At 41.3% G+C, this 27,599-nt stretch overlaps 1 protein-coding gene and 1 long non-coding RNA gene across 2 annotated transcripts; one reads left to right on the plus strand and one right to left on the minus strand.

Moving 5' to 3' along the window:
* On the minus strand, nt 1-27,591 carry LOC117502380 (doublesex- and mab-3-related transcription factor B1-like). Its single transcript, XM_034161411.1, has 4 exons — nt 27,141-27,591; nt 3,388-3,638; nt 450-596; nt 1-165 (listed from the first exon to the last, which is right to left on the minus strand). Exons 1-3 carry the CDS (start codon nt 27,589-27,591, stop codon nt 489-491), a joined length of 810 nt encoding a protein of 269 aa, XP_034017302.1. The 3' UTR covers nt 1-165; nt 450-488.
* LOC117502180 lies at nt 9,983-10,194 on the plus strand. Its single transcript, XR_004558209.1, has 2 exons — nt 9,983-10,026; nt 10,087-10,194. It is a non-coding gene; the product is annotated as an uncharacterized LOC117502180 (long non-coding RNA).
* Nucleotides 27,592-27,599: the final 8 nt, after the last annotated feature.

Here is a 27,599-nt window from a genome sequence, read left to right on the forward strand (position 1 = left end):
ATGAACTTTTATTTACCACTGTAACTTAACATTGGTGGGAAAGAGAGAAAAACCCTTCATGCAAACTGTTTTGGAAATATTGTGAACAAAACAAAACTGCTTCCTGCAGGATCATCTGCTGCTCTGCAGCTTTCCTGGAACTCCAACTGGACCCGGTTTGACCATCTGCAATGTTAGAAATAGAATCAGTTACAGTTAATACACTACAAGACTGATAGTAAGGACAAACCTGAAGAATTTCCAGTTGTTTATATCAAGTCTAATTATTAGCAATGCAAGATAATTTGACATTTTCTATATGCTGTCATCAATACAAACAGGATTCACTGTGATGTGTGCATGAAAAACACGTGGATCTGTTCCAAGAAGCAGCAGAGCTCATACGAGATACAAACCCCTAAAGTCCAGAGGGAATCTATGAGTTAGTGCACTGAAGGTGTACGTCTTACTCGCTGTGTTTTAGTGCCACACGTCTACGACGCCACGTTTCAGTGCTGCACGTTTCCATCTTGTTCAGAGAGAGGAGGCCACAGTCGCTGCTGGAAGAACTCAGGCAGCACGCTGGGATGAAAGCTGACGAACAGCCATCTGTAGTCCTGACGTGTAAAATCAACAAGACAGAAAAAATGTGTTTCACTCAAAATATTACATTCATGATGCTTTGAGGAAGTCAGATCATCTTGCCAAACACAATCATGCAAATGCAACAAAATAAAACAAATTTGATCCTGAGCTGTGAATTTACAAAAATGTTCTCAAACTGAACTTACCCATGAGCAACCACACACACACGATGAGGTGATAAGATTCATTTTGCAGTTTTGAAAGGGTTGGATGGGGGGGTGGGGCACAGTGGTTATAAGACCAAATGTTGGAGATGGTTGCAGAAACAAGCAACTTAGGAGGTTCTCCATAATGACTTGCACTGCCCTCCAAAAGTATTGAAACACTTGGTATTTCACACATTTTAAATTGTTTATACCATTTCAAATAAAAAAAAATAAAAATTTCTTAAATTATCTTCCTTAAACTCAAACTCAAAGCAAATCTCTACAACTTGATATAAAGTAATTAAAAATATCAACGCCAAGATGATGGATTGCATATGTAATGGCCCATTTTGGTATAATACCTGTAAATACGTTTTCTTCAGACAAGTCAGAAAGGATTTAGGAAAAAGCTCTGGCTCGGCCACAATATATTAAAAGCAAAGTGGCCCGTGTGCATGTCTACCTTCGAACATGGACAAACTGGGGAGAGCTGACATTTGCCATTTGGTATCTATATATATAAATATATATTAAAAGCCAAGTGGCCTCTGTGTGTGTGTGTGTGTGTGTGTGTGTGTGTGTGTGTGTGTGTGTGTGTGTGTGTGTGTGTGTGTGTGTGTGTGTGTGTGTGTGTGTGTGTATGTATGACTTCAATCACAGAGAAACTGAAGAGAGTTGACATCTGCCGTTATAAGTTATGTATTTTGGGTCAAGGATGAACGCCGCGAAAACATGATGTAAAACATGACATCAACTGAATATGCCAAATAATAAATACAATTATTCACAAAAATTTCTCATTTTAATTTCCTGCACTTTCAGTTCGAATTGATGATTGATTGAAAATGATTACATTTTCAAGGTCAAAGTCAGGAAAAATCTTGGAAAATTGAAAAAAAAAAAAAAAACCTGTCATTGAATGAATTTTCAAAAATTCATGACTGTCAGAAAAGATTAAATGTCTTTCATATTTGATAACATTATGTAGGATGGTATCTTGACTGACAAAGTTTGATCCTGATCTGATGCAGATTACAGATTTTGTGGCCATTTAAATTTAACATTGATACCCCTACTTAATGTATATTCTACATGATATCTAAATCAAACGTGCTCAAATCACTCTCATATTTGAAAGTGAGGCGCAGACTGGCACTCACTATCGCCTGACAAAGTTTGATCCGGCTCTGATCTGGATTGTGGATTTTCACATTGAAAAGTCCATTTGATGTACATTTTGCATTATATCTCAATCAAAGTGTCTCAATCAGTCTCATTTTTCTGCTATGGATTGAAAAACAGGATGGAGGTTCTAATTTTATGCTTGTTTGTCTTCCAGTTATCAGTCAGAAAGAAACTAAGTGCCAAAAAGCAATGACAAGTTGTACATAGAAAAGATAATAAATGTTCTGTGAAAATTATCTGAATAAGAATTCAGGAACTGAAAAAGGTGGGGGAAAAAAACCTGACAACACCACAAAAAACTTTGATACAAGTGCATGAACTGAATACATGCTCCTGACATTTGATCACATCTAATTTAGCTCATGAAAAGCTGCTTCTAACAGGATTTTGACCTTGAAATATTTTTCTATGGTAAAATTTAAAATTTTATGGAATTGGACACTGGTGTTGGTGAAGGTTTGCGCTCTACAAGCGCGATGCTGTAGTTCAGCAATGTAAAACAGTGAAAAATATAACAATTGCATGACTGCTTTATCCAACCTCACCTGTTATTTAACTCTCTCTCTCTTTCTTTCTTAATGTGCTCTCATGAGCATTATTTTTAAAAGAAAATACTTATTTTAAAAATACTAATAAAGTGATTGGTGTTCAGAAAGTATTTTCCCAAAAACATTCATCCATGTATTTTTTAAACCAAATTATTCCAGTTAAGGGTCCTATGGAGATGGAGCCTATCACAGCAGCCAATGAGCAAGAGACGGGGCTCATCCTGGACAGACCGCTGGTCCACTGGAGGGCCGCCACACAGACAGACAAACACAATCACACTCAAATCCTACGGTCAATTTAGCGTCACCACTTCTTCTAACCTGCACGTATGTGAAAGTGGGAGGAAGCCGGAGCACCTGGAGGGAACACACACAAACACAGGGAGAATGTGCAAAGTCCACACAGAAAGGACCAGGCGGGAACAGAACCCAGGATCTTCTTGGTGTGAGGCAAGAGTGCAAACCACTAAACTATTTCCAAAGACTTGTCTTGGAAAAAAATTATAAAAAGGGTGGGGAAGTAGTGTCTTATAATCAGGCACATTTTATATTCGGGCTCATACAGCAAACAGTTGCTGCCTTCAAAAAGTTGCAGTCTGTCTTCTGCATCTTTGGCAACCTGAAGGTCCTTGTGTATATTCTTAGTTTGGGTGATACACGTGTGTACTGATGAGCTCAGCCTTGAAAAAAATTCTACATCAGGATGTTGCACAGAAGGCAGTACTTTACCAAGAAATTATTTATATAAGCCCACACATTCCAGCTTTTCAGAAGAACAATCATCATGAAAGCCATATTTGAGACATGATGAAAGTGTGCTGCAGGCTGCATATTACTGACTCGTGGGTTTCACTCAGTCCCAGTTTGAGACCTCTGGCACTTACAGCAGGATGTCTAGGCCCAGGTGGAGGCGGATAAAGCACAACATCCGGCAGAACACAGGATAACATGAGGCCTCGGTGGTGACCATTGTCAGAGAAGCCATCAGGAGGTGGAATGAGAGGAAAATATGACACGTTGGACAAAGGGTTTGCATGTGAAGGGAAGCTGCTGCCATAATGAGCTGATCCCCCAAAGGGAACGCTTACGGTGGACAGCAGCCCACTCTGCCACCTCTCACCAAAGGAACCAGGATCTGGAAAGACCATGGAGACATAATTAGTGCCTGTTCAGTCCCATGACACAAACATTTTTGTACTTAATGGCAAGTTTCAAACCACACTGACACACAAGTATCAAACTCATAGATTTCTATTGAATCACTAGATGGTGGACCGCGGCAATCTGCTCATTGGCTGGCTGTTGCCAGAGCGCCGCCATCTTGGTTAACATCTGTCAACCAGACATAAATAGAAATCGATGGGTATGATCAATGTTTTCAAGAGAGTTTCACCATAAATGTATTATGTTGCTGTTACATGTATGCTGTTACATTTATTCAAACTCAGTCCCACATTTGTACATCCACTATTTGTCAAAACAAATACAGAAGAGGATCAGACTTGTTATGTAAAAGACTTGAAAGAATTTGTTCGTCCCAGTCCAGATGTTGTGAAAATAATACCATCAGTTTTTCAAACATGTCTGCCACGACACGAGATACTAGTCTGATCCTTAATTAATTTCATTATGAAGTTATAGATGGGAAATAATCAGGGGTGAAAGTAAGAGCTTCACACGCGCTGCTTTTACAGAGCACTTCTCCATGAAAATATCAAATAAAATAAATAAAATGAAACAGCCATGCCAGCCAGGATGAAAGTAAGATTATACAATAATTTCTGGACCAAGTTGAAAGAAATCTGAAAATGCTACACTGGAATATGGAGTATATCATAGAGAAATTATTCTCACTTGTGTATATTCTTATATTAGTAGAATATACAATGTCAAAGTGACTGTCATGTGACCCACCAAATTGAAAGAAAAAACATTTCCATTCTATGAATTTGCTCGTACAGAATATCTCAGGATGGAAAACCTGATGTGAAAAAGAAACCCAAGGCTAATTAAAAAGAGATAAACTGAGACTTATGAAAGTGAGAGTTCTAACTGAATCATTAAACGAATGGTGAGATATTTATCACAACAAAGCATTCAGGCAGTAAAACTGAAGTCACTGCTTTACAGAATACAGATAGACACAACAAAATAAATCATTTTCTGACTTTTATTCAGCAATTTTAGTCATTTATATTACATATAATACACACTTATGAAAGCTCACTCCACAATTTATTTTTTTTTTTTTATTGATTTACTTGACAGTTCAAACCCACACCAAAGAAAACTCATGTAAGTTTTGTCTTTACATGAAAATACAACAGCAATAAGTGTCTTTTCAATTTTAAAAAGTTAAAATGTGCATGTGCACGCTGTATTTACAGCACAACATTGTCAGGCCGCTCAACTCGACACAACATTCACACCAAGGGCTACTTTGTGTACCTAGAGTAAATATAAAGTCTACGGGCCACAGAGATTTCTCTTATTGTGCACCTGTTTTGTGGAACGATCTTGATCTTCCTGCGTCAATAAAACTGTAAAACAGATTCTATGGAGATTTTCAGTCTTAAGACTCATCTATTCTCCCTCTCGTTATGGCTAGCACACTGGCATAGTACTATGCTATCTATCCTTTTTAAGTAATTTTATTAGCAACAGGACAGGTCTCTGCATCAACCTTATCTAAATTTGGGATCTGTGAGTGAAGCTTAGGACTAGCGACTGGCAATCACCTTAGTAATTTCTGTTTTCCTGTTGATTTACTGCTAATGAATTTTACCTTAGGTGTGTTTTTTTGTTTGTTTGTTTGTTTGTTTTTTCCTGTCCGGCTGACTGATTCTGCTCATTTTCTCTCAGTCCGAGGTATGAACGATGGCTGCAACCAAACTGAAGGGCCCAACGAACTGTGAGGTGGAAGACCTGAGGCGGGTGGTGCATGCTGCAGTCTGCGTTTCACAGGCCCACTGATGACTTGAAGAAACACCTCCGTGTTGATAACCATTTGTAAAATCCAGGTGGCTTTTGATGGCTTTCAGTGGAGCGAGTATATGAGAAATTGTTTAACAGCAGGATATGTTCCAACTTGTCCTTAAGGCTTCCAATGGAGGTGTTTTTCCTGTGCCGCCGCACCGCGTCGGCTGCGTCCCGACGCGCGGACCCGTCCGCACGTCTTTCATTAAAAAAATCTCCTTTAACAGTGGAATATCCGGATAAAATGCTGAAACCGACTTCTTCTGAAACTTCTCTGTTCTCTCACGACATCCTGGATCAATAGAGCCTGAAATGTGGAGGTTTTCAGCTTGAACAGGCTGACGACGGCAGCTGAGAGCGCTGAGCAACGTCTCGCACCGTGGGAAGTCCTTAAAGCGACAGAATCACCTCAAAATCTCTCATCAGCCGTTAAAATTTTCACTGAAAACCAGCTTAATTTTTCGAACCGTGTCCACTTCGATGTGTCTCACAGGTTTAGAAAAAATTTTGATCAAACAAAGCGCCAGTCTCTCAGCAACTTCTCAGACAAAGGAATTCCGACGAGGGGCTGGACGACTCCTCCCACAAGGAGTGCTCACAGGCGAATGACGTCACCGACAGGCGTGGAAAAACTCACGCATGCGCACGAGGGTTCAAGCATGTCTGACGTAAAAACATATGAATGAAATCCATATAGTTTTTGAAAAAAATAAAAAGGACCGTTACTTTATTGACAGCCCTCGTATAGCACCCCTTGGGCACATATTGCAGCATTTTGGGATTACCTTTCGCTGCTATGCTGATGATACTCAGTTATGCATGCAGATAACTGCTGGTAATCTCATCCACATAAAATCCTTAGAAGATTGCCTTGCATCAGTGAAAAAGCTGGATGTCTAGCATTTTCCTACTTTTAAACTCTGATTAATGTACGACATACTGCGTCTTCAATTCTTTTGAAGGGCTCTGTAAATCTTATGTATTTTGAGTGTCTGGAAATGAAAAACAATGAACATACAAACAAAATTAATCCTATATATTTATGTGTATGTGACAAAATATATTAAGTAAATGCGTAGCACAGCCTACATTAACTAGGTCATTCATAGATAAATCTTATTAAAGCCTTTTTTATGCTGAGTACTTTTCCTATAATATATAGGCCTACAATGTTAGGAGTTCTTACATTGCTTAAGTTGCCTGTAAAAATACAGTGGGGCAAAAAAGTATTTAGTCAGCCCCTGATTGTGCAAGTTCTCCTACTTAGAAAGATGAGAGAGGTCTGTAATTTTCATCATAGGTACACTTCAATATGAGAGACAAAATGAGAGAAAAAAAATCCAGAAAAATCACATTGTAGGATTTTTAAAGAATTTAACTGTAAACCATGGTGGAAAATAGGTATTTGGTCACCCACAAACAAGCAAGATTTCTGGCTCTCACAGACCTGTAACAACTTCTTTAAGAAGCTTTTCTGTCCTACACCTGTTACCTGTATTAATGGCATCTGTTGGAACTCGTTATCTGTATAAAAGACACCTGTCCAGAGCCTCAAACAGTCAGACTCCAAACTCAACCATGGCCAAGACCAAAGAGCTGTCGAAGGACACCAGGAAGAAAACTATAGACCTGCACCAGGCTGGAAAGCGTGTCTACAATAGTCAAGCAGGTTTGTGTGAATAAATCAACTGTGGGAGCAATTGTAAGAAAATGGAAGACATACAAGACCAGGGGTGGGCAATCATGTGCCATGAAGAGCCGAGACACTGCAGGTTTTCCTTACAACCAACCACCTCAGCAGGTGATTTCATTCATGATCAGGTGTCTCAGCAGGTGATTTCATTGACAATCAAGTGTTTATATTCAGGGGAGAAGCTCATCAGCAACCCACCTGCTGAGGGGATTGGTTGCAAGGAAAACCTGCACTGACTCGGCCCTCGCTGCCCACCCCTGTACAAGACCATTGATAATCTCCCTCGATCTGGGGCTCCACACAAGATCATGTCATCCCGTGGGGTCAAAATGATCATGAGAACGGTGAGCAAAAATCCCAGAACTACACAGAGGGAACTGATGAATGACCTGCAGAGAGCTGGGACCAAAGTAACAAAGTCTACACACTACGCAGAGAGGGACTCAAATCCTGCAGTGCCAGGCGTGTCCTCCTGCTTAAGCCAGTACGTCTTCAGGCCCATCTGAAGTTTGCCAGAGAGCATATGGATGATCCAGAAGAGGATTTGGAAAATATCATGTGGTCAGATGAAACCAAAACAGAACATTTTGGTAAAAACTCAACTAGTCGTGTCTGGAGGAAAAAGAATGCTGAGTTGCATTCCAAGAACACCATATCTACTGTGAAGCATGGGGGTGGAAACATCATGCTTTGGGGCTGTTTTTTCTGCAAAGGGAACAGGACAACTGATCCATGTTAAGGGAAGAATGAACGGGGCCATGTATAGTGGCGTTTTTGCATTAGGGGCCTGTGGGGCACGGCCCCACCAGATGTCGCTGTTGTGCAAAGGAGAATTATGCTCATCACAATTATGATGACAGGGGTTTACAGAAAACCCACTCACACTGACCAATATCTGCTCTTTGGCTCAAACTACCCCCTTGAACACAAGCTCGGGGTGATCAGGACTCTTCAACACAGAGTCCTACAGGTGCCCACAACTGTAGAGGGAAGGGCTAAAGAACAACAACTTGTACGGAAAGCCCTCACAGTATGTGGGTACCCACGATGGTCCCTGGACAAAGTGCAGAAGTCCCAGAAAACAAAGAGACCAGATAGACAGGAGACGGAGACAAGAAGAAGAGGAGTGTCTCTCCCTTATTTAGCAGGAGTAGGGGAAAAACTACAGAGGATCTTCAGACAGCACAAAATCCCAGTTTACTTTAAACCAGTTAACACCTTGAGACAGAAATTAGTTCACCCTAAGGACAGGATCCCTAGTTACAAACAGAGAAATGTAGTGTATTCTATCAGATGTCAGGAAAACTGTAATGAACACTCCATAGGTGAGACTAAGGAACCTTTACACAAAAGGCTATACCAGCACCGCAGAGAGGGCGCAAATGGACCTCAGTCTGCAGTTCATCTCCACCTGAAAGACACTAACCACACGTTTGAGAACAAGGAAGTTAAAATCTTAGCCAGAGAGAAGAAATGGTTTGAGAGAGGGGTCAAGGAGGCATTCTATGTGAAACAGTTGAAACCCAGCCTTAACCGGGGAGGGGGTCTGAGACACGCTTTGTCCCCTGTTTACAATGGGGTACTAAGGTCAAAGCAGTTTCAGTCTTTTGTTTATGGTAATGAGTCATTCATGTCATCAGGAGAGTCGTCAAGGGAGCCATCAGGAGAGGGTCCGTCCCATCATTAGGAGGGACAGCTGCCCTGTCATTAGGAGGGTGCTAACTAGAGCACAATAGGTGCTAATTAGAGCTATTGTTTAGTCACCAGCCTATAGCAGTCAGCCTCTCGGTAGGAGGGGTCTGGTTAGGTTTAAAACTCCAGCTTTTGTGGCTGTCTGTTTATTCTTCTCTACAAGAGTCAAGACAGAAGTCAGACTACCAGAGCAAGAATTTTAGCTGAGGAAGCTTCTGCGATTTGAAGCGAAACGTCCTCGTGTCAAGCAACCCAGTCCAGTTGAAGATTCAAGCTTCTCTACCATCACAATTATGTTGTTCAGTGAAACTTCAAGTTAACAAACTGAACTTTGTTCGCCAAATAAAATGTTGAAGATTTCATTTGCAGAGTGTATTTCTTCCCGAGACTTGTTTGTAATGTTGTTCTGTGTGGATTTGTCTCTGCTGCTCACCTGTTTCCGCTCGGTGGGGCACGGCAAGAGAAGGCCGAACCTGCAGCGCTCTGAATTGGACACACTGCTGCATGTGTGTAAATTAGGAATTACAACGTAGATGGTGTCTTCATGAAAATGTTCTACAGTTGCTTTGTGGAGTCTGTGTTAACCTTTTCCTTCCTGTGTTGGCTCAACTTATTGAACCTTAAGAATCGCAACCGTCTTTGTAATATTGTCAAGGAATGTGGTAAAATTATGCTAACTCAGTGCACGGACATCATGGACCTTTTTAAAACAAGGGTTGTGTCAAAAGCCAGGAAAATTATGGCGGATTCGGCACACCCTCTGCACTCACAATTTAAGTTTCTGCCCTCGGGCAGACGCCTGGTAATGCACAGATGCAGAACCAACAGACTAAAAAAGTCTTTTATTCCCAGAGCCATTGCTCTCATAAATAACACCGAGGACTCACTGTTGCACTTAAGTCTACACTGACTTGCACCTTATTTCTTGGTTTTTGGTTTGTATATTTATCCTGCTGTGTTTTTATGAACTTGTATGATGTGTTTTTATGAATGCAATTTTTACTGCTGACTGTACCTGAATTGCCCCCATGGGGACTAAATAAATGATCAAATCAAATCAAATGTGCATGTGCGTGCTCAAAACTCAAGTCGGTTTGGCCAGTGGGGCCTGACAGCCAGGGCCCCAGACGCTTTCCTATTGGTTGATTTGGTGTGAGGGCGGGTACTGGGCATCTACCTTGTCAATTAACTAGTTTGCCGTTTAGAAAAACAATGAACCGAGTAGATTATTTAGCGACTGTGTGATTTGGTACTGTACCGATCTAACATAAATTAGAGATTAAACGTCTAGGACCCCATAGACCAGAGGATTTCACCCTTTGTCAAGAAGGAAAGGATAAAAACAGATCATTCAACCATGAATAGTTCAAACATAAAAAATGGCTAACAGCTAGCCAATCAAAAAAAAAAGCACTATTCTGTTTTCCATGTCTTCTTTTTGGAGGGGAAACTGTCTGGACAACGACTGTATTTAAGGACTTGAAACATCTATCAGAAAGGCTGGTAAAACATGAGAGCTGCACATCACACGTGGATAATGCCATCAAGCTCGGCTTATTAGGGACCACAAATATTGCATCTCAGCTTGACAGTGCAGACACACGTAGCATCGAAGAGCACAATCACCAGACTGAAGAAAACAGGTATGTTCTTGGCAGAATTATACGAGGTCTGTTAGAAAAGTAACGGACCTTTTTATTTTTTGCAAAAACTATATAGATTTGAATCATGTGTGAATGCATCAGCCAAGCTTGAACCTTCGTGCGCATGCGTGAGTTTTTTCACGCCTGTCAGTTGCGTCATTCGCCTGTGAGCACGCCTTGTGGGAGGAGTGGTCCAGCCCCCTCGTCGGATTTTCATTGTCAGGAAATTGGCTGATCGACTGCCGCTTTTCTTCATCAAAATTTTTTCAGAAAGTGTGAGAGACAGCCAAGTGGAAACCATTTGGAAAATTCACATGGCTTTCGGTGAAGATCTTATGGAGATCACAGAGATTAAGGACAATTATAACTGGATTAAAGATGGCCCACAGTGGCGGATGGCACACCGCGCACCGAGCGGCGATTGACAGGCTCAAACGACCAGATCATTTCCAAAGTGAACGCTTTGTTGATCCGGGACGTCGTCTGACTACCAGAGAAATGGCAAGACAGCTGGACATAGCACTTTTTCGGCACATTCCACTGTTACAGGAGTTTTTGTAATGGAAAGAGGAGCGGAGAAATTCGCCACGGAGCCGCTCATGGTGCGGGACGAAAGCACCTCCGTGTTGGTCTCACAGGACAAGCCCTAACATGCCCAGCTCTTGCACCATTTGAAACATTCAGACGGCTTTCGGTGGCTTTTCAGTCGTGTGACTATCCAAGAAATGGTGGACGAGCTGGACATGCCACAACATGTCCTGTGAGGCTTCATCACGGCGTTGCTTTTTGTTCTGTGCCCTGCGCCTCCATCCTGACGCGCGAATTTCTCCACACGTCTTTTCATGACAAAAAACTCCTGTAACAGTGGAATGTGCCGTTCATTTCCAAAGTAAACGCTTTGTTGATCTGGGACATCGTGTGACTACCACAGAAATGGCAGAAGAGTTTGACATCAGCACTTTTTCGGCATGAAAAGACGTGCGGAGAAATTCGCACTGGGCCGTCTTTAATCCAGTTGTAATTGTCAATCTGTGTGATCCCCATAAGATCTTCACCGAAAGCCATCTGAATTTTCCAAATGGTTTCCACTTGGCTGTCTCTCACACTTTCTGAAAAACATTTTGATGAAGCAAAGCAGCAGTCGATCAGCCAATTTCCTGACAATGAAAATCCGATGAGGGGGCTGGACCACTCCTCCCACAAGGCGTGCTTGGCTGATACAATCACACGTGATTCAAATCCATATAGTTTTTGCAAAAAATAAAAAGGTCCATTACTTTTCTAACAGACCTCGTAACCTGTTTAAAACTGTGTGGGAAGTGTGAACTTGCCCTGTGTGGACATGACGAGTCTGCCAGCTTCTTAAACCCCGGCATTTTCAGGTGTATTTTTGAGGCAATGTGTGAGGGAGACTCCAGGCTCAGAGGACACTACGATTCTCAACCGTATTTTAAGGGCACTTCAGCAATAATCCAGAATGAACTTTTGGATTGCATGTACAGTGTTTACAAGGATGAGATTACGCAAGAGTTGGTAGATGCACCTTTCGTTGCTGTGCAGGCAGATGAAACCACTGACATCTTCTGCAAATCACAGATGGTCATAGTGTTGCGCTACATGGTCAACAACACAGTGACAGGTTTATTGAGGTGAAGGACAAAACGGCTGGTGGTCTATCAGCTGCTATAATAGCATCTCTTGAGACCCTGAACCTGGGAAATAAGGTCATAGTGCAAACATATGACGGTGCAGCAGTAATGAGTTGAGGTGTGCGCGGAGTTCACACTCTTGTCAAGAAGCGCTATCCAAATGTTCGCTGTTACGCACACCAATTAAACCTGACACTCCAACAAACCTGCTCAGCAAGAATTTCCGAGCTGAAAGTGTTTTTTGCTGATCTGTCAGCATTTGCAGTGTTTTTCTCCAATTCACCAAAGAGAACAGCTGCTGTTGACGCAACATCGGAAAGGCGCATCCCGAGACCTCCAGCCATGCGGTGGAATTTCAAAAGCAGAACAGTCAATGCTGTGTGGGACTGCTGCCAGGAGATAAAGGAGTGTTTGGACAACATGCGCACACAAGAGGGATGGGACAGGGTGACCATCAGCAAGGCCTATGGCCTGTCAGTGCATCTGCAGGACCCAAAGTTCCTACACTTCTTGAAGTTTTTTTCTGAGCTCATGCCAGAAGTGGACATTTTATACAGTGTGCTGCAAAAGAGGGACAGTGATGCAGCCGGCATCAATCAGGTGATGGGCACCTTTAAGAAGAACGTGGGACGTCTCAGGGAACGAGCAGATGCGATTGTGCAAGAAAGTGGAGAAGGAAATAAAAGGAGGAAAACTGACACGGTTACAGTCATGAAAGAGGCCTGCGAGACTGTGTTAAGTCAAGTGGAGGAGAGGTTCATCAAGATTGACCATCTGATTGCAGCAATGCTCATTGACTGCAGACTTTTCCCCAAGTTTGTGCAGTCCTTTCCAGAGGCTGAACTGGAATGTGCTGTTAAACTATGGCCAATAACAAATAAGGCGAAGCTGAAAACAGAGTTGATGTCCCACAGTGACCTCAGCACAGGCAACACCGCACTTTCTTTACTGAAGTTCATTCATGAAAACAACATCCAGGAGGCCTTATCTGAAACAGTGACACTTCTACAAATCATAATCACAACACCAGTGACTGAATCCGAGAGAAACTTCTCCACTCTAAAAAGAATAAAAACGTTTACACGGAATACACTGGGACAGCAGAGATTGAATGCCCTGGCGATGCTTTCTATTGAAAACGGATTCATCCATGGACTGTCGGATTTTAACAGCAAGGTCACTGAGACGTTTGCCACCATGAAGGACCGCCGAGCTTCATTCCTCTTCAAAAACTGAACCATGGTGAGTCTTATTTATTTTTATTCTTAACGCTGACATATTGACTGCTGTGCTGTGTTTAGGCATGAGAAGTTTGACGCACAAGTGTCAGAGAGTGACTTAATTTACTTATTTTTATGTGGAATTGATTATATATAACATGTATATTGTATAATTGTAGTGGAGTTGGAGTAATGGGTTGCTGCCATGTGTTAGAGGACGCATAACCTCAAGCAGGCTCCCCAAAGGAGCTGATCACCTGTCTGTGGTGCTGAAATGGCTTTCTGACTGGTTTATTGATTGTTATGTATTGGCTGTGGGCCGTTTACGCAGTGGGTTCTTCATTGTTTTGTTATCATCACGTTGTTTCAATATTAAGTATTTAATCTTGGGAGAGCTTTAACACCGTTCTTTTGTGGTGGTGTTGATATGGTAATAGGCTATCTGGTCAGATTGTTACGTGATTAGCCTTTCACATCTCTGTTTTTCCCCACTTGGCGACACACCCGCCGAGGATCAAACTCTGGTTATTGGCGACTCTGTTTTGAGAAATGTGAAGTTAGCGACACCAGCAACCATAGTCAAATGTCTTCCGGGGGCCAGAGCAGGCGACACTGAAGGAAATTTGAAACTGCTGGCTAAGGCTAAGCGTAAATTTGGTAAGACTGTAATTCACGTCGGCAGTAATGACACCCGGTTACGCCAATCGGAGGTCACTAAAATTAACATTGAATCGGTGTGTAACTTTGCAAAAACAATGTCAGACTCTGTAGTTTTCTCTGGGCCCCTCCCCAATCAGACCGGGAGTGACATGTTTAGCCACATGTTCTCCTTGAATTGCTGGCTGTCTGAGTGGTGTCCAAAAAATGAGGTGGGCTTCATAGATAATTGGCAAAGCTTCTGGGGAAAACCTGGTCTTGTTAGGAGAGACGGCATCCATCCCACTTTGGATGGAGCAGCTCTCATTTCTAGAAATCTGGCCAATTTCATTAAACCCTCCAAACTGTGACTATCCAGGGTTGGGACCAGGAAGCAGAGTTGTAGTCTTACACACCTCTCTGCAGCTTCTCTCCCCCTGCCATACCCTCAATACCCCATCCCCGTAGAGACGTTGCCTGCTCCTAGACCACCAATAACCAGTAAAAATATATTTAAGCATAAAAATTCAAAAAGTAAAAATAATATAGCACCTTCAACTGCACCACAGACTAAAACAGTTAAATGTGGTTTATTAAATATTAGGTCTCTCTCTTCTAAGTCTCTGTTAGTAAATGATATAATAATTGATCAACATATTGATTTATTCTGCCTTACAGAAACCTGGTTACAGCAGGATGAATATGTTAGTTTAAATGAGTCAACACCCCCGAGTCACACTAACTGTCAGAATGCTCGTAACACAGGCCGAGGGGGAGGATTAGCAGCAATCTTCCACTCCAGCTTATTAATTACTCAAAAACCCAGACAGAGCTTTAAATCATTTGAAAGCTTGACTCTTAGTCTTGTCCATCCAAATTGGAAGTCCCAAAAACCAGTTTTATTTGTTGTTATCTATCGTCCACCTGGTCGTTACTGTGAGTTTCTCTGTGAATTTTCAGACATTTTGTCTGACTTAGTGCTTAGGTCAGATAAGATAATTATAGTGGGCGATTTTAACATCCACATAGATGCTGAGAATGACAGCCTCAACACTGCATTTAATCAATTATTAGACTCAACTGGCTTCACTCAAAATGTAAATGAGTCCACCCACCACTTTAACCATACTTTAGATCTTGTTCTGACTTATGGTATGGAAACTGAAGACTTAACAGTATTCCCTGAAAACCCCCTTCTGTCTGATCATTTCTTAATAACATTTACATTTACTTTAATGGACTACCCAGCAGTGGGGAATAAGTTTCATTACAGTAGAAGTCTTTCAGAAAGCACTGTAACTAGGTTTAAGGATATGATTCCTTCTTTATGTTCTCCAATGCCATATACCAACACAGTGCAGAGTAGCTACCTAAACTCTGTGAGTGAGATAGATTATCTCGTCAATAGTTTATATCCTCATTGAGCACAACTTTGGATGCTGTAGCTCCTCTGAAAAAGAGAGCCTTAAATCAGAAGTGCCTGACTCCGTGGTATAACTCACAAACTCGCAGATTAAAGCAGATAACCCGTACGTTGGAGAAGAAATGGCGTCTCACTAATTTAGAAGATCTTCACTTAGCTTGGAAAAAGAGTCTGTTGCTCTATAAAAAAGACCTCCATAAAGCTAGGACATCTTACTACTCATCACTAATTGAAGAAAATAAGAACAACCCCAGGTTTCTTTTCAGCACTGTAGCCAGGCTGACAAAGAGTCAGAGCGCTATTGAGCCGAGTATTCCTTTAACTTTAACTAGTAATGACTTCATGACTTTCTTTGCTAATAAAATTTTAACTATTAGAGAAAAAATTACTCATAACCATCCCAAAGACATATCGTTATCTTTGGCTGCTTTCAGTAATGCTGGTATTTGGTTAGACTCTTTCTCTCCGATTGTCCTGTCTGAGTTATTTTCATTAGTCACTTCCTCCAAACCATCAACATGTCTATTAGACCCCATTCCTACCAGGCTGCTCAAGGAAGCCCTACCATTAATTAATGCTTCGATCTTAAATATCAATCAGTCAATCAACTTTTTTCTTATATAGCGCCAAATCACAACAAACAGTTGCCCCAAGGCGCTCCATATTGTAAGGCAAGGCCATACAATAATTATGAAAAACCCCAACGGTCAAAACGACCCCCTATGAGCAAGCACTTGGCAACAGTGGGAAGGAAAAACTCCCTTTTAACAGGAAGAAACCTCCAGCAGAACCAGGATCAGGGAGGGGCAGTCTTCTGCTGAGACTGGTTGGGGCTGAGGGAAAAAAAACAGGAAAAAGACATGCCGTGAAGGGGGGCAGAGCTCGATCACTAATGATTAAATGCAGAGTGATGCATACGGAGCAAAAAGAGAAAGAAACAGTGCATCATGGGAACCCCCCCACAATCTATGTCTAAAGCAGCATAACCAAGGGATGGTCCAGGGTCACCCGATCCAGCCCTAACTATAAGCCTTAGCGAAAAGGAAAGTTTTAAGCCTAATCTTAAAAGTAGAGAGGGTATCTGTCTCCCTGATCTGAATTGGGAGCTGGTTCCACAGGAGAGGAGCCTGAAAGCTGAAAGCTCTGCCTCCCATTCTACTCTTACAAACCCTAGGAACTACAAGTAAGCCCGCAGTCTGAGAGCGAAGCGCTCTAATGGGGTAATATGGTACTACGAGGTCCCTAAGATAAGATGGGACCTGATTATTCAAAACCTTATAAGTAAGAAGAAGAATTTTAAATTCTATTCTAGAATTAACAGGAAGCCAATGAAGAGAGGCCAACACGGGTGAGATATGCTCTCTCCTGCTAGTCCCCGTCAGTACTCTAGCTGCAGCATTCTGAACCAACTGAAGGCTTTTTAGGGAACTTTTAGGACAACCTGATAATAATGAATTACAATAGTCCAGCCTAGAGGAAATAAATGCATGAATTAGTTTTTCAGCATCACTCTGAGACAAGACCTTTCTGATTTTAGAGATATTGCGTAAATGCAAAAAGGCAGTCCTACATAATTGTTTAATATGCGCTTTGAATGACATATCCTGATCAAAAATGACTCCAAGATTTCTCACAGTATTACTAGAGATCAGGGAAATGCCATCCAGAGTAACGATCTGGTTAGACACCATGCTTCTAAGATTTGTGGGGCCAAGTACAATAACTTCAGTTTTATCTGAATTTAAAAGCAGGAAATTAGAGGTCATCCATGTCTTTATGTCTGTAAGACAATCCTGCAGTTTAGCTAATTGGTGTGTATCCTCTGGCTTCATGGATAGATAAAGCTGGGTATCATCTGCGTAACAATGAAAATTTAAGCAATACCGTCTAATAATACTGCCTAAGGGAAGCATGTATAAAGTGAATAAAATTGGTCCTAGCACAGAACCTTGTGGAACTCCATAATTAACTTTAGTCTGTGAAGAAGAGTCCCCATTTACATGAACAAACTGTAATCTATTAGACAAATATGATTCAAACCACCGCAGTGCAGTGCCTTTAATACCTATGACATGCTCTAATCTCTGTAATAAAATTTTATGGTCAACAGTATCAAAAGCAGCACTGAGGTCCAACAGAACAAGCACAGAGATAAGTCCACTGTCCGAAGCCATAAGAAGATCATTTGTAACCTTCACTAATGCTGTTTCTGTACTATGATGAATTCTAAAACCTGACTGAAACTCTTCAAATAGACCATTCCTCTGCAGGTGATCAGTTAACTGTTTTACAACTACCCTCTCAAGAATCTTTGAGAGAAAAGGAAGGTTGGAAATTGGCCTATAATTAGCTAAGATAGCTGGGTCAAGTGATGGCTTTTTAAGTAATGGTTTAATTACTGCCACCTTAAAGGCCTGTGGTACATAACCAACTAACAAAGATAGATTGATCATATTTAAGATTGAAGCATTAAATAATGGTAGGACTTCCTTGAGCAGCCTGGCAGGAATGGGGTCCAATAAACATGCCGATGGTTTGGACGAAGCAACCAATGAAAATAACTCAGACAGAACAACCGGAGAGAAAGAGTCTAACCAAATACCGGCATCACTGAAAGCAGCCAAAGATAACGATACATCTTTGGGATGGTTATGAGTAATTTTTTCTCTAATAGTCAAAATTTTGTTAGCAAAGAAAGTCATGAAGTCATTACTAGTTAAAGTTAATGGAATACTCAGCTCAATAGAGCTCTGACTCTTTGTCAGCCTAGCTACAGTGCTGAAAAGAAACCTGAGGTTATTCTTATTTTCTTCAATTAGTGATGAGTAGAAAGATGTCCTAGCTTTACGGAGGGCTTTTTTTATAGAGCAACAAACTCTTTTTCCAGGCTAAGTGAAGATCTTCTAAGTTAGTGAGACGCCATTTCCTCTCCAACTTACGGGTTATCTGCTTTAAGCTACGAGTTTGTGAGATATACCATGGAGTCAGACACTTCTGATTTAAAGCTCTCTTTTTCAGAGGAGCTACAGCATCCAAAGTTGTCTTCAAAGAGGATGTAAAACTATTGACGGGATACTCTAACTCCCTTACAGAGTTTAGGTAGCTACTCTGCTCTGTGTTGGTATATGACATTAGAGAACATAACGAAGGAATCATATCCTTAAACCTAGTTACAGCGCTTTCTGAAAGACTTCTAGTGTAATGAAACTTATTCCCCACTGCAGGGTAGTCCATCAGGGTAAATATAAATGTTATTAAAAAATGATCAGACAGAAGGGAGTTTTCAGGGAATACTGTTAAGTCTTCAATTTCCATACCATAAGTCAGAACAAGATCTAAGATATGATTAAAGTGGTGGGTGGACTCATTTACTTTTTGAGCAAAGCCGATAGAGTCTAATAATAGATTAAATGCAGTGTTGAGGCTGTCATTCTCAGCATCTGTGTGGATATTAAAATCGCCCACTATAATTATCTTATCTGAGCTAAGCACTAAGTCAGACAAAAGGTCTGAAAATTCACAGAGAAACTCACAGTAACGACCAGGTGGACGATAGATAATAACAAATAAAACTGGTTTTTGGGACTTCCAATTTGGATGGACAAGACTAAGAGACAAGCTTTCAAATGAATTAAAGCTCTGTCTAGGTTTTTGATTAATTAATAAGCTGGAATGGAAGATTGCTGCTAATCCTCCGCCACGGCCCGTGCTACGAGCATTCTGACAGTTAGTGTGACTCGGGGGTGTTGACTCATTTAAACTAACATATTCATCCTGCTGTAACCAGGTTTCTGTTAGGCAGAATAAATCAATACGTTGATCAATTATTATATCATTTACCAACAGGGACTTAGAAGAGAGAGACCTAATGTTTAATAGACCACATTTAACTGTTTTAGTCTGTGGTGCAATTGAAGGTGCTATATTATTTTTTCTTTTTGAATTTTTATGCTTAAATAGATTTTTGCTGGTTATTGGTGGTCTGGGAGCAGGCACCGTCTCTACGGGGATGGGGTAATGAGGGGATGGCAGGGGGAGAGAAGCTGCAGAGAGGTGTATAAGACCACAGCTCTGCCTCCTGGTCCCAACGCTGGACAGTCACAGTTTGGAGGATCCAAGAAAATTGGCCAGATTTCTAGAAATGAGAACTGCTCCATCTAAAGTGGGATGGATGCCGTCTCTCCTAACAAGACCAGGTTTTCCCCAGAAGCTTTGCCAATTATCAATGAAGCCCACCTCATTTTTTGGACACCACTCAGACAGTCAGCAATTCAAGGAGAACATGCGGCTAAACATGTCACTCCCGGTCTGATTGGGGAGGGGCCCAGAGAAAACAACAGAGTCCGACATTGTTTTCGCAAAGTTACACACCGATTTAATGTTAATTTTAGTGACCTCCGATTGGCGTAACCGGGTGTCATTACTGCCGACGTGAATTACAATCTTACCAAATTTACGCTTAGCCTTAGCCAGCAATTTCAAATGTCCTTCGATGTCGCCTGCTCTGGCCCCCGGAAGACAATTGACAATGGTTGCTGGTGTCGCTAACTTCACATTTCTCAAAACAGAGTCGCCAATAACCAGAGTTTGATCCTCGGCGAGTGTATCGTCGAGTGGGGAAAAACGGTTAGAGATGTGAACGGGTTGACGGTGTACACGGGGCTTCTGTTTAGGGCTACGCTTCCTCCACACAGTCACCCAGTCAGCCTGCTTTCCCGACTGCCCGGGATCTGCCAGGGGGGAACTAGCGGCGGCTAAGCTACCTTGGTCCGCACCGACTACAGGGGCCTGGCTAGCTGTAGAATTTGCCACGGTGCGGAGCCGAGTCTCCAATTCGCCCAGCCTGGCCTCCAAAGCTACGAATAAGCTGCACTTATTACAAGTACCATTACTGCTAAAGGAGGCCGAGGAATAACTAAACATTTCACACCCAGAGCAGAAAAGTGCGGGAGAGACAGGAGAAGCCGCCATGCTAAATCGGCTAAGAGCTAGTAGCTACGCAACCTAGCGGATTCCTAAAAACACACAAAGTGAATAATGTGTAAATAATTTAAAGGTGATTCAGCAGGAGTGCCCCAATCAAGGCACCAAACAGGCCATGAAGCAACACAGGCAACGCACGACAACAGTGCTAAAAGAGAAAAATAAAAAAAATAAAAACGAAAGCGTTAGCAAGCTAGTTAGCTTGCCAACGCTGATGAAAGTTAGCTGATAAAAGTGCTCCGTCGCGATGTTTCGACCGTTAGAGGTCTTACTTAGGCGTTGGAGCACAGTAAAAAAGTAAAAAAAAAAAAAAAAAAAGTAAAAAGGTAAAAAAGTAAAAAAGTCTTGAAAAAGACTGTTAATTCAAGTCCAAAGCAGCAGGTAGCAGTCTCAGTGTAAACAGTCCCAACAGAGAGCCAAAAAATTTCTAAACTTATCTTCTTATCTAAACTGACCACTTTTGCAATAAGCGAAAACTAATGTAAATCAATAAAACTAATCCAGAAAGTGAGGGGAAAAAAAAACAAAACAATCTTTCCACTTATCCCATTAGATCAATCTATCTTTATTAGTTGGCTATGTACCGCAGGCTTTTAAGGTGGCAGTAATTAAACTATTACTTAAAAAGCCATCACTTGACCCAGCTATCTTAGCTAATTATAGGCCAATCTCCAACCTTCCTTTTCTCTCAGAAATTCTTGAAAGAGTAGTTGTAAAACAGCTAACTGATCATCTGCAGAGGAATGGTCTATTTGAAGAGTTTCAGTTAGGTTTTAGAATTCATCATAGTACAGAAACAGCATTAGTGAAGGTTACAAATGATCTTCTTATGGCCTCAGACAGTGAACTCATCTCTGTACTCGTCCTGTTAGAACTCAGTGCTGCTTTTGATACTGTTGACCATAAAATTTTATTACAGAGATTAGAGCATGCCATAGGTATTAAAGGCACTGCGCTGCGGTGGTTTGAATCATATTTATCTAATAGATTACAATTTGTTCATGTAAATGAGGAGTCTTCTTCACAGACTAAGGTTAATTATGGAGTTCCACAAGGTTCTGTGCTAGGACCAATTTTATTCACTTTATACATGCTTCCCTTAGGCAGTATTATTAGAAAGCATTGCTTAAATTTTCATTGTTACGCAGATGATACCCTGCTTTATGTATCCATGAAGCCAGAGGACACACACCAATTAGTTAAACTGCAGGAATGTCTTACAGACATAAAGACATGGATGACCTCTAATTTCCTGCTTTTAAATTCAGATAAAACTGAAGTTATTGTACTTGGCCCCACAAATCTTAGAAACATGGTGTCTAACCAGATCCTTACTCTGGATGGCATTACCCTGACCTCTAGTAGTACTGTGAGAAATCTTGGAGTCATTTTTGATCAGGATATGTCCTTCAGTGCGCATATTAAGCAAATATGTAGGACTGCTTTTTTTTGCATTTGCGCAATATCTCTAAAATTAGAAAGGTCTTGTCTCAGAGTGATGCTGAAAAACTAATTCATGCATTTATTTCCTCTAGGCTGGACTACTGTAATTCATTATTATCAGGTTGTCCTAAAAGTTCCCTGAAAAGCCTTCAATTAATTCAAAATGCTGCAGCTAGAGTACTGACGGGGACTAGAAGGAGAGAGCATATTTCACCCATATTGGCCTCTCTTCACTGGCTTCCTGTTAATTCTAGAATAGAATTTAAAATTCTTCTTCTTACTTATAAGGTTTTGAATAATCAGGTCCCATCTTATCTTAGGGACCCCATAGTGCCATATCACCCCAATAGAGCGCTTTGCTCTCAGACTGCAGGCTTACTTGTAGTTCCTAGGGTTTTTAAAAGTAGAATGGGAGGCAGAGCCTTCAGCTTTCAGGCTCCTCTCCTGTGGAACCAGCTCCCAATTCGGATCAGGGAGACAGACACTCTCTCTACTTTTACGATTAGACAAAAACTTTCCTTTTTGCTAAAGCTTATAGTTAGGGCTGGATCAGGTGACCCTGAACCATCCCTTAGTTATGCTGCTATAGACTTAGACTGCTGGGAGGTTCCCATGATGCACTGAGTGTTTCTTTCTCTTTTTGCTCTGTATGCACCACTCTGCATTTAATCATTAGTGATCGATCTCTGCTCTCTTCCACAGCATGTCTTTTTCCTGATTCTCTCCCCTCAGCCCCAACCAGTCCCAGCAGAAGACTGCCCCTCACTGAGCCTGGTTCTGCTGGAGGTTTCTTCCTGTTAAAAGGGAGTTTTTCCTTCCCATTGTCGCCAAGTGCTTGCTCACAGGGGGTTGTTTTGACCGTTGGGGTTTTTCTGTAATTATTGTATGGCTTTTGCCTTACAATATAAAGCGCCTAAGGGCAACTGTTTGTTGTGATTTGGCACTATATAAATAAAATTGATTTGATTTGATTCAAGACAGTATTATTGAGCTGGGATTTTCTCATCAAATGTGTTGTGATCTCTTCTCTTCTGCACTTTATATGTTGTGACGATATGAGATTGGTAATATGTTTGGATTGCATCAGATTTTCTTGCGTGAATATTGTGTGGCCCCACCAGAATTTCCATACCAAAATCGCCACTGGCCATGTATCATGAGATTTTAAGCCAAAACCTCCTTCCATCAGTGAGAGCTTTGAAGATGCAACATGGCTGGGTCTTCCAGCATGACAATGATCCCAAACACACCGCTCAGGCAACGAAGGAGTGGCTCCATAAAAAGCATTTCAAGGTCCTGGAGTGGTCAAGCCAGTCTCCAGACCTCAACAGGATAGAAAATTTGTTGAGGGAGTTGAAAGTCCGTGTTGCCCAGCGACAGCCCCAAAACATCACTGCTCTAGAGGAGATCCGCATGGAGGAATGGGCCAAAATACAAGCTACAGTGTGTGCAAACCTGGTGAAGACTTACAGGAAACGTTTGACCTCTTTCATTGCCAACAAAGATTATGTTACAAAGTATTGAGTTGAATTTTTGTTATTGACCAGATACTTATTTTCACTATAATTTACAAAAAAATTCTTTAAAAATCCTACAATGTGATTTCCTGGATTTTTTTTCTCATCTTGTCTCACATATCTGAAGTGTACCTATGATGAAAATTACAGACCTCTCTCATCTTTCTAAGTAGGAGAACTTGCACAATCAGGGACTGACTAAATACTTTACCCCACTGTAAGCCACCCCAAGTTATGAGGAGGTGTTTTATATGAATTGTATTGGTACGGTCAGACATCCGAGTCCCTTATGTGCGCACACATAGCAACGTGCATAGTAACCAGCGAGCCGCTGAAAACAAACCGCTGTCGCGCTCATTTCCTACTAAGTCAAAAGATTGAAAAGTGCGTTTTTTTTCGAGCTCCCAAAGCGACACAAAAGTCTAGATAGAAGGGATAAATGGTTGACTGCTATCAGCCGAGTAAACGAAGATGGTCACGGGAATAATGCCACTGGATTTCTAGTTGGCATCGTTTATGGTCGGAACTATGATGGTCTCTTATTGTCTTCGAATCTCCGACTTTTGTTCTTAATTAATGAAAACATTCTTGGCAAATGCATTCGCTTTTGTCCGTCTTACGCTGGTCCAAGAATTTCACCTCTCGCGGCACAATATGAATGCCCCCGGCCGTCCCTCTTAATCATGGCCCCAGTTCAGAGAAAGAAAACCCACAAAATAGAACCAGAGTCCTAGTCCATTATTCCTAGCTGGAGTATTCAGGGGACCGAGCCTGCTTTGAACACTAATTTTTTTAAAGTAAACTCTTCGGACCTCGTGGGGCACTCAGCTAAGAGCATCGAGGGGGCGCCAAGAGGCAGCCAGCAGCTCGCCTCGCGGCATGCCGTCAGCTTGATCCCAAGGTCCAACTACGAGCTTTTTATCTGCAGCAACTTTAACTGCAGCAACTTTTGCACACCTATCAAGGCTCTCCAAATACTCATACACCGTTTGGTATGACCAAATTGGCAGGCCTTTGTGAATAAACAGTGGTAAAGACAACTATATCAACAATAGTTGTGAGTGCGCATAGTTTGTTTTCAGCAGCGATATAAAATGGTGGCCGTAACTAAGCACAGGTGACATAGGCCCGACCGTACCTATTAAGTGTATTTACAGCTATCGTGGGTATGTTTTCTGTATTTTTTAATTAGGAGCATTAATGTATATTTCATCTGTACAAATAAGCAACTCCCATGTTACATTTATCTTTATTTAGTATGTATTTTGTACGACTTATTAAATAATTTTCATGTGTCCCATCAAAATGAGTTCTGCTGCGCATGCATTTAAACACCACATGTTGAGTAATGTACACTGTAATTTACCAATATGTATAGTAGGCATTGAGAGGATATACATTTTTTTCTGTCATGATTATCTTGGCAATCGTAATTGAGATTAATGATAATATCACAATAATTAATAAACATTGTACAAGTTTAAAAGGGCTTTAAAATGCTGGAATCACAAGAGTACATTTTATTGGAGGGTAAAACTAATATTTTTATTGTACAGTTTTTCACATTAACGATAATACAATAATTAATAAACATTGCACAAGTTTTAAAGGGCTTCAAAATGCTGGAATCACAAGAGTACATTTTATTGGAGGTGAAAACTAATATTTTTATTGTACAGTTTTTCACATTAACAATAATATCACAATAATACATAAACAGTGTACAAGTCTAAAAGGGCTTTAAAATGCTGGAATCACAAGACTACATTTTATTGCAGGCTAAAACTAATATTTCTATTGTACAAGTTTTTCCTATGGGCCAATATCAACTGAACTTTAATTATAATAATTTCTCTGTCCAATAAAGTCCATAAGACATTAAGGCGCAAATAAGTGAGGATTATTGTGATGAACGATTATCGCAATAATATAATAAAAAAGTCTCCAGGTTAAGAATACTTGTCTTTTACTAGCGAGTACATTTTACACATGTTCGGATGAACAATGTATACATTTATTTGCCTCTCAGTATAAGCTAAATGAAAGTGAAGCGTGACAGGGAGCACAACTCGGCGGGGTTCAGGGCCGTATATAGGAATGTGAAAGGGGGGGGTTGAAATCCTTGAGTTGCGGGTCCAGTGGGCCGCAGGGCAACGCCCTCGTGGGGGGCTCAGGGGGAGCGAAGCCCCCTGAAGCAGAAGCTTTTTAAGGGTTTCGAGGGGTAAAAAGCTACATAAATTTAATTTGAAACCCAAAATGTATCATTTTAGGAAATACATTTTTATATACAAATAGTCCTTGCTTGGGATTGGATCAGTTGCCATAAGAACCACCCAGGAAGAATCAAGATAACATGAATGCAAACTTTATACCTGCCTGCGAATGACGCAACCGACAGGCGTGAAAAAACTCACGCATGCGCACGAAGGTTCAAGCTTGGCTGATGCAAGCGCACATGATTCAAATCCATATAGTTTTTGAAAAAAATAAAAAGGTCGGACAGTTTTCTAACAGACCTCATATTTAGCGGTATTAATATTCGCATTTACATTATGAATATGTACGTATATGTACGTTATGTACTAAAATAGCGGTATTTAATTTGGCGACCTTGTTTAACTCGCGAAATTCGCATAATAAATCCCACGCAAATATTTGCACCTTTACAGTATTTGCAACTGAAAGGAGAAGCTCCCTGTATTTCTCAGTTTATACATACAAACATGTTTTTACAAACCAGACAAGTGTAATTGTGTGTCTACATGGGTATTTACAAGCCTACTAATCTGTTTGATATCAGAGGAGGATATAGGGACCAGGGAGCACAAATTCTCAACCCCCATGGGAAAAGTTTATCTAGCAGTTTCCCCTTTCATCACTTAAGGGATTACTCTGGCAGAGGAAAGTGAAACTTGAGGGTGTGTGATAATAGCTGTGTAACAGTTAGTGCTGGTTGCTTATTATCAATGAAAAGAAAATACATAACGTTGATATCCAGATCAGAAAAAAATCAGCAGAATTCTCAGGGGGGTTCGGTTGAACCCCCTGAACCCCCTCTATATACGGGCATGGGGTTGTAGGAACCGTCGATTTATGCGACATGTATTTAAGAAGCAGTTAAAGTCTTTTTGAACAGACTTTGAGCTAGACGAGAGGTTTCTTATTTTATTTTTTATTGTGTTTTCAAAATAATTGTGCCTTCTCTGTATTTTATGTACAGTATTTTACTTGTTTGCTTTGTGAAACACTTTGTAATGTAATATAGAAATATAGAAAATACTGCAAAAATATTATGTAACATAAACATGTTTTCCCCCTTAATTTTTTCAAAGGAATAATTATATCAAAATAATAGTGAGAACAGTAATAGCAGAAACAATAACCTATTTTAAAAATCTGCATTATTAAAGTTATGATTCGTATCGCATAACATACATATCAAATGATAAAACGTATTTATTTATTTATAAGGTTACTGCTCTGAGGCCACGGGTCTTAAAAAAAAAAAAACAACCGCGACTTTCAATAATAATAATAATAATAATAATAATAATATTAAATCATATTTATTTAATGATAATTAACTTATTTGCGCCTCAATGTCTTTTGGACTTTATTGGGCAGATAATAATAACAATTATTATTAAATCAGGTGTATTTAATGATTATTCATAATATTAATAACTATTATTATTCATTAATAATTCAAATTCAATGAGTTTATTGGGCTCATTCTGCTGATGGAGGAGAAATAAAACTCACTAAAAGCTGAAGGTTCCGTCGTAGGGCCGCTGGGCAGCAGCTCCGAGCCGCCCGGTGCCTCTGCGGCTTTGGTCCGGAGGTCCAGCGGACCGTCGGTATCACCGCCGGACGTCCATCCCGCAGCGGGGCGTACCCGCGAGGCCGGAGGCGGCGGACGAGCGCCTCCCGGCGGCGTCGCGGCGCCACACGTCCCGGGAGTCAGCGGAGGAGCCGGAATGACGGCGCTGCCCCCAGACGGACGCTCCTCCTCCCTCCTCATGTCTCTCCTCAGGGCCGCCAGCCGAGTGCGCTCCGCCACCAGGTGGCACCTCCAGCAAGAGCAGCGCAGGAACGGGCACCGCTTGGCGTGGCCCTTCTGCGGCACCAGGAGGCCGTGGTGGCGGCACCGCGTACATTTGGGCCGCCGTGGTTCGTCGGACACCGTCAGGTTGGGTTCTTTGGATAAGGCCATGTGAGGAG

The sequence above is a fragment of the Thalassophryne amazonica genome, chromosome 20 (genome assembly GCF_902500255.1).
Source record: "Thalassophryne amazonica chromosome 20, fThaAma1.1, whole genome shotgun sequence".
Taxonomy (NCBI): Eukaryota; Metazoa; Chordata; class Actinopteri; order Batrachoidiformes; family Batrachoididae; genus Thalassophryne; species Thalassophryne amazonica.

What these genes read in the sequence shown, in the direction of transcription:
- LOC117502380 (XM_034161411.1), bottom strand. Translation starts at nt 27,591, where the DNA reads ATGGCCTTATCCAAAGAACCCAACCTGACGGTGTCCGACGAACCACGG. An exon ending in GACGGAACCTTCAGCTTTTA is followed by an intron (nt 3,639 to 27,140) that starts GTGAGTTTTATT and finishes TGGTCTTTCCAG; the next exon opens with ATCCTGGTTCCTTTGGTGAG. An exon ending in CTGGGCCTAGACATCCTGCT is followed by an intron (nt 597 to 3,387) that starts GTAAGTGCCAGA and finishes TTTACACGTCAG; the next exon opens with GACTACAGATGGCTGTTCGT.